This window comes from Coptis chinensis, chromosome 9, assembly GCF_015680905.1.
Source record: "Coptis chinensis isolate HL-2020 chromosome 9, ASM1568090v1, whole genome shotgun sequence".
Taxonomy (NCBI): domain Eukaryota; kingdom Viridiplantae; phylum Streptophyta; class Magnoliopsida; order Ranunculales; family Ranunculaceae; genus Coptis; species Coptis chinensis.
The window spans coordinates 1236006-1247542 of NC_141464.1; the positions used below are offsets into that span (position 1 = coordinate 1236006).

The 11537-nt window shown below is 35.5% G+C and overlaps 1 protein-coding gene, 2 long non-coding RNA genes and 1 pseudogene across 4 annotated transcripts; 3 read left to right on the forward strand and 1 right to left on the reverse strand.

Annotated features, from left to right (window-relative positions):
- Positions 1–281: 281 nt before the first annotated feature.
- Positions 282–1251, forward strand: LOC147474346 (uncharacterized). The gene is made up of 3 exons (XR_015209291.1): positions 282–417; positions 809–923; positions 1014–1251. It is a non-coding gene; the product is annotated as an uncharacterized LOC147474346 (long non-coding RNA).
- Positions 1252–1265: 14 nt separating this feature from the next.
- On the reverse strand, positions 1266–2114 carry LOC147474347 (uncharacterized; annotated as a pseudogene).
- On the forward strand, positions 1436–11267 carry LOC147474348 (acyl-CoA hydrolase 2-like). Its single transcript, XM_086584704.1, has 7 exons — positions 1436–1859; positions 8734–8820; positions 8887–8933; positions 9068–9190; positions 10094–10471; positions 10563–10639; positions 11004–11267. The coding sequence occupies exons 2-5, from the start codon at positions 8796–8798 to the stop codon at positions 10148–10150; spliced, it is 252 nt and encodes an 83-aa protein (XP_086440830.1). The 5' UTR covers positions 1436–1859; positions 8734–8795; the 3' UTR covers positions 10151–10471; positions 10563–10639; positions 11004–11267.
- On the forward strand, positions 7338–8500 carry LOC147474349 (uncharacterized). 2 transcript variants are annotated; one of them, XR_015208956.1, is made up of 5 exons: positions 7338–7366; positions 7452–7558; positions 7743–7778; positions 7902–7987; positions 8093–8500. It is a non-coding gene; the product is annotated as an uncharacterized LOC147474349 (long non-coding RNA). The 2 variants fall into 2 exon arrangements; XR_015208955.1 differs by having other exon boundaries at positions 7338–7377; positions 8093–8328.
- Positions 11268–11537: the final 270 nt, after the last annotated feature.

The window sequence follows — 11537 nt, forward strand, 5'->3', positions numbered from 1 at the left end:
ACTTAGAGCAATTAGTAGTCAGCCGGGGGATGCGTAAACCCCTGGTTAGTTTTTGTTTATTTTCTTCTTTTTCTTTCTATTAGCTATTTTAATATGAAGTTCTTATTTCATTTATATCACTAATAAATGTGTAATTTTTTGATGCATGCGAGGTTCATAATGTTGGAGAAATGCTGTTGAGTGTCAACCTTCCAACACAAGTAATAGTTTTTTAGCGGGTAGTGAAGGCACGCAGAATAGGCAGCCCACCTTCTCCCTCTCCCTCCATCTCGAACTAATACCCTTCCTCCATCTCGAACTGAATATTGTTTGGGAGGGTCAGGTGATGATGTTGGTCACTAACAATAACAGTTTTGATCTCTAGCAAAAGGATGTTTTCTTCTCTGCTGCCGAGGAGGTCCAACAATCCGTTGATATGTATGTTCCGCCAATCTTGTTTTTCATGTCTCTCTTTTTGTTGATTTAATTGCATATTGTTTCATTCATTAGTTTCTGTCCTTTGGGTTTTGCGAATGTTTCTAGCTTAGCTTCCAACTTCTTTGGATGCAAAAGTATATAACATGAAATTTTATTTGGCCCGATTTTAATATTTTAGGACCAAAAAGTAAGCTCGTCATTTCGAAATTCTTAGCCTTGTCAACTTCCTTGCAATTTTCAATAACTATATGTATCTTAAGCCGCCCACCGTTCTAAATGCAATTTTCAACTGTGATGATGAAACGTACTGATTTTTCAATAACTGATATTCGGGGTTTCAATTAGCAATAATCTTTTGGGGTCATTAATTTAATTTGTTTTCTTGGTCTAGAATGGAATCCATGTATAGGATGTGGTTACGCGGAGGAAGGGAAGGACAAGAACTTGATTATTCAGTCGACTTACGTGGGGAGCTTCAAATGGCCTTAGGAACTGCAAAATGGCAGGTTAATCTTACACCTCAAGTCTCTTTGTTCTTAGAATTGTTGTGATATCTTAATTTCTTTGTACTAATTTTAATATGGTTGATGAATTAGTTGGAGGAATTTGAGAGAGCCGTTCGATTGAGTCATGGATATCGCTCCCAGGACAATACAACAAACAGCACGAGGCAATTTGTTGATGCCATGGAAGATCAAATATATCGAGTTGAAAAAGCCTTAAGAGAATCACTCAACCAGGAGAAACAATCACTTCAATGGGTACATTTAGATGAAGACGAAAGAGATGATCTTGCAGCATTTCTTTCTGGAACGCCAGGGACCTCCCAAAGTATTTCCGAATTTTTGAATCTCCTTTACAATTACCCTCCAGTTGAAGCCGTTCTGTTCAGTGGGTTCCACTTGGTTATCATTTTCAACTGGTCGATTTTCATTATCTCCCTGATTCTCATCTCCAGGTTATCCCTCAGCTTGAGCAGCGTTTTCACCATCTGGCCTAGCAGCACCAAGAGCATTCTCAGCCCTAACAGGAGGTTGTGGTTGTGGAGGTGCCGCTGCCCTATGCATGCCTTGTGAAAGCCACTATATCAAAGGAGTGAGAGCTCCAGTCTGATAGAAATAAACCAGTGCTACGAAAACCAGAAGCAGGGCAAGTCTCTGTTTTGATCCATCTTGGTTGAACACAAAAATGACAACAGCCAACTTCAGTATCAGCAGCAAGTCAAGTTGGAATGCGAAGTGAAATCTCCTTACAACAACTTGTCTTTGTGGTGCATGTTGTTGCCGCCCCTCTTATCCATGCTCGTCAGTAATCGCTCCACCCTCAGCAGTAGTTCTCCTTGTGGGTACAGTGTAGTTAAGAGGAATTAGTGTGTTGGAAGGAATTCCAGACATCGGAGGCATAAATGGGAAAGTGGGCACAACATAAAGACTAGCACCAAGGTTAGTCTGTTTTTCTTGATTTTGCATAGGAATTAAACCTGGCACAAATGCAGGGCACATGATTGGAAACATCATTTTGATATCACCATTAGGAGATGTCGAGAAACTAGCTGGCACCTGAGACTGCTTCGTTGATTTGGGTATTGAGGACGAAGAATTTGCACTACACCAGATATTCGAAAAAAAGACAAGACTACCGACGCCGTTCTTTAGTCTGTTATGAGCACGCACCACGTGTGTCGTTGAAGTCCCCATGAGGCGTTGGATCAGAACCCATAGATAAAAAGCAGGAGAGGACAAAAAGAAAAAAAAAATCACTTTTCACTTACCATCTCTCAAACCCTCGCTCTCAAATCTCTCTCGAATTGCAAATCATTCTCGAATCTCAAATCGCTTTCAAATCACTCTCTTCTCAATCACATAGCATCTCTCTTCAGGTAATTTTGATCACTTAAATTGATCTTTTGATTTCGATCCCAAATAAATGATTTCAGTTTTAATTTCGATCACTTCAATTGATGTTTTGATTGATATCGATCACTTCTTAATCATTACAGATTGTTCACTTTCAGCTGTTTGATCATTGTTTTAATATCATCAGTAAGTAAACAAACCTTGCTATCGTAGCCCTAAATTTTTGTATAAATGTTAAATGTTTATTTTGGATATGTTTTTAGCTTATTATTGATTGGTATTGGTTTTTTGTGATGTGAAGATATGAAATAAAGCTTGAAATGACTTGAAATGTGTTGTCTCCTTATTAGAAAACATTAATGTTATGGTGGAAATGACTAGTAATGGTTACAAAAGTATAAGTTAGTTATAATTCAATTGCATTTTGTCAGTTGTTTGTTGTATTGTAAGGTTTAGGTTCTGGAAAAAAAATTAACGAATTTTAGTTGAACTTTCAGTGTGTGTTTAGGAATTTTGGAGCTTCTCGAAATTTGGAAATTGAATTCCAATGCTCCAATACAATTAACGACTCGAATTAAGCTTGTTAATACACTTCTGTCAGTTGTTTAAGATCTACTTCCGGGAGATACTGAAAACACACAAACTATTTTGTCTATAGACTGCAGCAGGAGAGCGTTGTCTTGATTCTTGAAAGTTTTTTTCTCATCACCTGTAAAACAGCAAGTTTGTTGTAATATCTCATTTCTGTTTTTGGTATTTATTCTTTTGTTTAATTTTTTTCTTCCTTCAAAGTGAAAAATGGAGATCTAATTAGTACAGTTCTTTTTATAATGAATATTCGTTGACTTACAGAATCTTTGCAACTATTTGTATATCATCAAGGTGTTTGCTTAGTCTAATTGTTGATTCTTGAAGTTTTTATATTATCAAGTTTGTAAATCAGACACTTCGATATCTAATGAAGCTTCACTTAAGTTGTGCTATTTCAGCAGGGTATTGTGGGATTATAAGAAGATTAGGTGCTCATTGTGGGATTATAAGAAGATCAGGTGATATCTTTATGGGTTGATGCATCTAAAAACAAACTAGTTTTTTACTTTATCCCATTGAATAGCTAAAGATTTAGGGGGCGCTTTTCATTGATGGTTTCTTCTTCTTCTTTATGTAATTAGTACCAAGGTGGAATTCAAACATCAAGGGAGTTGTATTGCTAAAGTTTTAATTGAAGAAGAAAAGAAAGTCAAGTTGATTATTGGCAGATTTGAAATTGATTTCGACTAGACTTGATTCAGGTGAGTTGATTCTCATGTTTTCTCTGCTAAAATTATTTGGGGTTGATATGTTTCTAAAAGTTAGAAACTTGGGTTTGTAGAGTTTGAAATTATGACAAATAGGATAACTTAGTTTTGTTTGTCTTTCCTTTTTGTGGTCTATTGTGCTAACTTGTGTGGATTTATGTGTAGGAACTAGGTTTTGAGGTTCAAATAGAAGTTGTAGAACTCTTACTTAACTTTGATATCCAATTGGATTTGTTTTAATCCAATATATATAGAAAAAGATACAACTGTTTTAGCACAGCTATGTTAACTAGGATTTTCCAGCTCATGTTCTATGTTTAGTCAGCTTCCTTAAAATATTTATGTGGAATTTGCTTGATTGGTCTGAACAGAAGCTGTAGAATTTCGAGTGCAGTTTTATATCCATTTTGGTTTGTTCCATTCTAAGTTATATAGTGATAGTTATGACTGTTTTACTTCAGAGTGATGAATTAGTTCTTGTGCTGACAGTTCAGCAAGTTCTGTCAACGTCTGTGATTTTCTGAATAAAATTTAGCTTTCAAGGTCTGAAGGTAAGTTGTAGTTCTGTGAGTCTAGTTTCAAACCCAATTGGATTTGTCTCTTTCCAAGCTATATTGAGAAATATACGTCTGTTTTCGTTCAGGGTGGTTGATGAGAAATTTTCTGATTATGTAGCATGTTTAATTGTGTTGTGGATTTTTAGGTATTAGTTTGTAAAGTTATTATTTATGTGAACATATTTATTAGTTTCTTATGTGTCGAGAAACTAATTGGCCTCTTGACGAGAGGAACTATAAGATGGTTGAGTTTGAGTTTTCATTACTATTGGGCCGGGGGATCATCTCACGAGTCATGTCCTTGTTGGTTGTGCTTTAAAGCATGACCTGATTTTGACCAAAACAACTGACAGCGCACTATGTAGAATTATAGAACAAAAAATAAAAGAAGAAACCACCTTGAAAATTCAGATCCTCCAGTTACCACCACAACAATTACGCTTCAAAAATTCTTGATGGCTTTTGAAGAGCATGTTGTTGGTTTGGTCAAGGTGGCTTTCTATTGTTTTTAGAATTTTTTTGAATCATTTTTGGTGTTTGATGTTAAAATTGTAACTCTACTGTGATTTTATAGATGGACAGGATGGTATATTTTTTAATATCGAGCTTTGGAAGGATTGGGTGGTGGATTTTTTTGTTTGGTGTTAGGAACTGTGTTGTTGTGTGCAAAAGAATGAACATGTACTGCAGTTGACGATTTCTTTGTAATTGCTTATAAAATCTGTTCTTTTGTGTATTCTATATTATGCAATGGGTGGTGTTTGTTTATTTTCAGGTTATGGGTGGATTTGGTTGTAGAATTTCCAGATTCCTTTTATTTTCCGCTAGGTAAGCAGGAGATTTGTATTAAAAATAAATGAAGGTAGAGTTTACATAGTTTGTTACCAAAAGGTAGGATAGTGTATCCTCCTCATGGCGCTTGCCAAACCTAAGTACTATAGGGGGCCTCCCATTTATTTATCCATGGGGGCCTTCCGTTATACAAAATTTTCTCAGCAGTACTCGTTCTTACTCTTGTCCATGAATGGACACTCCTCCTGATAGCTAGTAGACTAGTGTCGTTTTCCATTGCGAGTAGAGTCCGGTTCTCTGAATTCTCTGAATTGCGAAACACAGTACCTAAACCTGCTAGTCTTGGGTTTCCTCTTGAAGCACCATCATAATTAAATTTGATAATCTGAGGATCTGGTGGATACCACTTACTCTCTCTTATTCTTGCATCTCTTCTTAGCCTAGTGTTAACACTCCATGCAGTAATGATATTCATGTCTGCAGTAACAAAGTTCATCGATTCCTTAACTAGTAGATTTGAGTGATAGACATGTTTTTTTCATCTCTTAAGTACAGCCATACAGACTAGGCTATTCTAATAAAAAATACACTTCTCTCTGTGAAGCCATAAAGTCCACGATTTGTTATGCTTGACACAGAAACAAAGCTATTCCTACTGTGAATCCTTGAAACTGAGGCTCAGAGCAGAACTCAATGGAAGATTGGTGATGACCTGCATACAGATTTGTGGAGGGACTATTACTTTAGCCAATGAAACATGGAAGCCTCAATTTTTTTACTAACTAACACGGATTCAGAAGTATGAAAAGAAGCTTGCATGAGGGCCAAGAATCACATGGCAGACATTTATAAAAGAGTTATGGAAAGCTTGCGCTAAAGAAGCAAACATTTTATAAATTATGGTGAGCTTTTTTTAGCTTTTCAATTAACTTGTTATAAAGATTTGATGTTTTTTGTATGGTTTAGTTGTTTTGTTAGAATTAAAGTTTATTCTATTGTCATCCCAAAATAGAGACGAGATTTATTGTCATTCCCGATTTATTGTCGGAAATGGAAGGCCGATAAAGACTTTGTGAAGTAGACTAAATATCAGTCCACTGTTTGTTATTTTATTGTAGTGATGTGAAAGCTATGGTTTGCAGGCTCAAGAAGATGGTTATGATTGGAGATGGTGCTACTGACCTCGAGGTAAGAGAATTCTTCGAAACCTCCTTTATACCCATTTGATGTTTGTTATAAAAGTAAAATACAGGCTACCTTGCACATCTTCAAATTTTGGATACTAGGGAAATGAAATAAACAAACTTCTCAGTGGAAGTGGACTCTGACAAAAAATTGAAAAAAAAAAAGAGAAGGAACAATAGTCATTAGTGGCATGCATGCTAGTCTGAATTCTCTCAATACTAAAGCCCCATGCTACAAACACTAAGTGGTAGAAATAGTTCCTTGTTAAGCAAAATATAGGAGAATGTATAACAAGGGGGGGTGGGGGGGAGGGCTGGTCTTATCTATATTTTTATTTTGAAGTACTTTATGGTTCTAAGTCGCGTTTTAGTCTTAATGCTCGACTTGCTTTAACAGGTTGTGGTTTCTGTGTTAAACCAACTGGATTGTTGTTAGATTCATTCAACAACCAACCATCTATAATTAACTTCACAATTATCTAACCTATAATGTTTTAAGCAATCTTGTTATTCATTTGTTTAGTGTTTGTAGTATGTAAGTTCCAGAACCGTTCACGTGATTATCTTGAGCTTGAGTTGATCCAAAGTTGCTAGTGTCGGGCCGAAATGACATAATGCCTTCTACTTCAATAATCTTGTAAACCTTTTAGCATCATATGGTATGTCTATTTAACTCAATTTTTTTCATCTTTTTCCCTTAATTTAATATTGGTTTACTTTGTGCAATCCTAATTATAAAAGAAGGTACATGCGTAGCTCTTTCTTTTAAAGTACTGTAATTATGAAACTACTATAGTCTTAACTGTTCTTTTGAAGCATAAAAAACTACGAAGATATAAATGAGACATGCAAAACTTGCTTTACTTACATGTTCAATTCTTACTGATCTCTCACTAAACTCTCTCCTCCATCCTCTATTTTTCTATTGACAATTTTTTGATTCCCCCTTCACACGTCATGCAGAACCGATATTAAGATATCTGGTATGAACACAGGATTGAGTAACTATAGCTTGTGCGGTATGGTAATGAATATTTTTCAGTAGGTAATGAATATTGTTTGCAATAATGCTACAGGAGCCCATCTACCTTCCAACAAGTTTAAGTGGATTTTGCTAATCTTAGAGGAGATGATGACCCTGATCAGGAGGAATAACTAAGTCATTATGGTTATGAATTTGGTTTTGTGTATCTATTTCGTACAGTATCTTGAGCTTTACTGGTATGATATTTTTGGAACTTGAACACTTTCTTCTTGCCAAGGCATTTCCGCGGTAATTTATCATTTAATTGTTTTTTTTTTCTTTTCTAATTGGGATATATTTCTAATTATTTTTTTGTGTTACAGGAGAAGATACTTGAAATTGAGTATATAAAAGCTGCTGTCCCTAGGAAACAGGAAGACCCTTGTTTACATGATGATTGGGTCAGTGCGGTCAACGGTAGTAATCCTAGGTAACTACATACATACATACATGGGTTGTTACTATGGTTTTTCACATTGATATCTGCTCTTGCATTGGTATATGATAACAGTAATGTGATTCCAATATATTTGCCAGTCTTGCACTTTTTTCATTTCAACTTCAAGTTGATACTGAATTTTCTTAAAAAGTTGCACTGACACATCCTCTGTCAGGTTCATCTTGATTGGGAGCTACGACAGTTTTGCAAGGTGTTTACAATATTATTTTAAGCTGCTCTTCTGTCTTTCTAATTCTTTTAATGGCTAGTTGTATCATTTGGGGCAAACTCAAATTGTGAGAGATTATCAATGTGTTATTTCTCTTTTTGCCAGAGTATGGAAATCTGATGGATTGTGTACACATGTATTGGAAGGGCACAAGGATGCTATTACTTCTGTTTCTCTTGTCAATTCCAAAGGTACACAGGAGAGATATTTATCATTTCATACTTGTAAATCTCTTAAGTGACATTGGCGCAAGTACGTCCTATAGGCATCATTGTAACTCTGGTTTAACATTTCAGATCAGGAAGATGAAGGGATTGAAGCAGAAGAAGGTCCATCTGATGGAAATTCAAGTGAATGGTGGAACTATTATTCACTTTGTTATAGTTTGGGCTTCTACAGAGATTTTGTGTTAGGATATAAATTGATCCAATTGAATGGGCATGTACTGGGCTTTATCTATATTTAGGCTTTGTTCTTATTTGGGTTTTTATAGAGATTTTAGGCTAAGGAAGAATTGGGATCAATTGACCTGGATTGGGCTTTGTCTGTATGTAGTAGACTTTGTTCTGATTTGGGCTTCTATAGAGATTTTGGGCTAAGAAAGAATTGGGCTCAATTGACTTGAACTGGGTTTTGTCTGTATGTAGTAGGCTTTGTTAGGCCATGATTTAGTAGATTTTGGGCTAGGGGCATTTTTTGGCCCTGATTTGGCATTTTTTTTTTAAATGAAAAAATAAAAAATGACACTTGTCAAGTGTTGTAGAAAAAAAAAAACTGCAAAAAAAATGGGTCACCATTTGACACCGAAAAGTGTCTTTTTTTCGGAAAAACGACTCAACTGTCTTGTCTTTTTTCAATAGATATGGTGTAGTGTTGCTTCCATCGTCACCATTATTATTGCTGATTCAATTGATGCTTACCATTTTTTCAGATTCAGTACTGGAGTTTCTGGGACACATTCAGTTGCTACAGAGACTCCCTAGTTCATCTATCAAGAAGATGTTACTTCATATGGGATGGAGAGGTAACATGTTGTTTATTGATGTAACTGTTCAAGTTTATTGATGTTGCTAAATCAATGATCTTGTAGGTATTGTAACTCCTGTTCATGAGGCAGATGTAATTGTTTTGTCTAAGGTATTTACTTTCTTCAATACCAGTGTTATTATGTCAATTTTAGCATATTTACACCCCCCACCAACACATGCACACACCGAAAAGCAAGGACGAGATAGATTAGATTCTGATGCATTGTAATTTGATGATGGCAGCTCACCTGCTTGGTGCTGCCTAATAATAGATACAGTTCTTTAATGAAGCCAAAATCGATATGGAATGTTGATGATACACTATGCTCAATGTTGGAACATTTACTGCAGTTGGAGCCAATAGACGTAAGTTTCATTATTCGATTCTTTTACCATCTCGGTATTAGGAGAGGATACAAAAAAAACCACAATCTAATTAATTTATATATTAGATGAACACAACTTTTTCATGAGTAAGATATAATTTACCAGTATTGTGATTTGTACTCATCCTTTTTGTTTCTGTCTTTTTAAGGTCAACACTTTTCATGGATTCACTTTGCGAGATGCTCCGAGGTTTGCACAAGTTTTTGGAGGACAACCGGTTGGGCGGTCCGTTTCTAGTCTTCGTTTTTGTTACTTCAGGTTTGTCTCAACTCAGTATATATCTCTTTTCAATCTTATCTTTTGGAGTATAGTCGATCGAGAAGAAACTTCGATATTAAAATTTAAAAACATGCAAGTAGCTTTCAAAATCTAACAAAGAAAATAATCCATTTTCCATCTAAGAACCGAAAATTTTGATATAAAAATACTTAAACTTGTTGAAGAGTTAACTTTCACAAGAATGACTACTTCAGCGCTTGAATGGACACAATAAGATTCTTTTTGAACCTTCCTTTAGAGTGCGTGCCTCCCATTTCTTTCAAATCCTAGATCAGGAACAACTACAAATGCAACAAACTCTTTTTTTGCTTTTATCTGCAACAAAATCCATTTTAGATCATCTGCCAAAGATCTGTGGCAGAAACAAAGATCCTTAAAATAAAAGAAGAATACTATACAGATCTAGTAAACTATAGTGAGCCAATAGTAGATTTAGTGATTCTTTGCATAAGGTGCACATGGCAGCGATAATTTCTCAAATGAATTTGCCTAAGTGATCAACGCTACCAATACATTAATATCTAGTTGATGTTTTATTAATAGATAGTTTTTTTCGCAGAATTCTTAATGCACTGTATCTCTAAAATGTTCTGCGATTTGCAGGCCTTGGCTGCAGCATCAAAGACTGTTGATTGCCTTAAGTTTGTCCATAGTTTGTAGAGTCGTTTTCTTCTTGCTGGGGATATTAAAGGTGAGTGCATTTTCTATGCCTTAGATTAAATAGTCACCAGGGACGCCGTCACCAGCCGGTGAGATAGCATCAGTAGCTATTTATGATGGACCATAGTATCTTATTGCTTTCCTAAGCCACGTTTTATAAGCAAAAATGACCTCATCAGCGTGGTCCTTTTCAAGATATTGCTTTCAACACTATTATTGGAGCTACCAGTGCACCATTCAAATCAGAGTACGTGCTTTCAGTGACAATAATGAGATTATAGGTTATAATCCCAGTGCAAAAAAATTGGTCGGCATAAGTAGGTGTCTACTTGTAACCCTTGTGTGGTTCATGAATAAACCTTTATTAATTTGTATCCTTAACATAATCTTGACTTATTTCTTTCACTTGCAGTCAAAATTGGACGGCCTGGCTACCGGGTAACTAAGCAATTTGATGTGGAGACAAAGCAGCGGTCTCTTCTCTTCTAGGTGTTTATCTTTGTTTAATACTATCCGTTTAGTTAACTTCTATGACATTTTTTTACCAGTATTCCATCCTAATGCCTTTGTCAAAAAACATTTTACTAGAGCTAGTAAAGTCACAAAAACCATTGTGGGTCAGCTTGAAGTGATTTGTATGGACTTAAAGTATGCCTTCGTCCATAGAAATTAGTTGTTCTTATCCATAAGCTTTATTCAAATAGTGGTCTAATAGTTGAGGAAGTGCTACTGCAAGAGCTGACATTAGCCCACCACACTAACCTACTCATAATTTCTTCAGTTCTCACAACCCGATGAAAAGTTTCTTAAGAAATTTTGTAATGTTTCTCTCACTTTTTTCAGTTCTTGCCAGGCTTTGTCAAATAAGTGGTGATATCGTGGGAGAAGTTATGGGAATTGCAGATGTGCACCCCTGAAACTGATGGGGGAACACTTGAGAGAGCAATAACAGGCGAGCAGTGACGACCAATACAATGGGATATTCTATGACGGCATATTAGACATCCCAAGATTAGGTTAGGTGAAGTCATTTCTATATAAGTTTGATTTGTATTGGTGTCTATATTTTTATACTAATTAATGTTTAATTGATTAGTGGTTTTGTTTTTTGTTATTATATGTTGATTAAGTTTGTGGAATGTGATATCTCTATAAGATGGAATATTCATATGTGCTAGAGTTAGATGTGGGGGTGAATTTTTTAGACATTTTGATCTGCAAAATAAATAAATATATATTTTTTTACTAACAAAACTTTAGTAACAGATATATCGTTACAAACATCGATATAAATAGCAAGTGGCACATCTATTACTAACGGATATATCCGTTACAAATATCGATATAAATAGTAAGTTGCACATCTATTACTAACGGATATATCCGT

Bases quoted from the DNA above. Each gene is read 5' to 3' on its own strand.
- LOC147474348 (XM_086584704.1), top strand. From the start codon at position 8,796: ATGTTACTTCATATGGGATGGAGAG. The intron at 8,821-8,886 runs GTAACATGTTGT...ATGATCTTGTAG, and splicing joins ACTTCATATGGGATGGAGAG to GTATTGTAACTCCTGTTCAT. The intron at 8,934-9,067 runs GTATTTACTTTC...TGATGATGGCAG, and splicing joins ATGTAATTGTTTTGTCTAAG to CTCACCTGCTTGGTGCTGCC.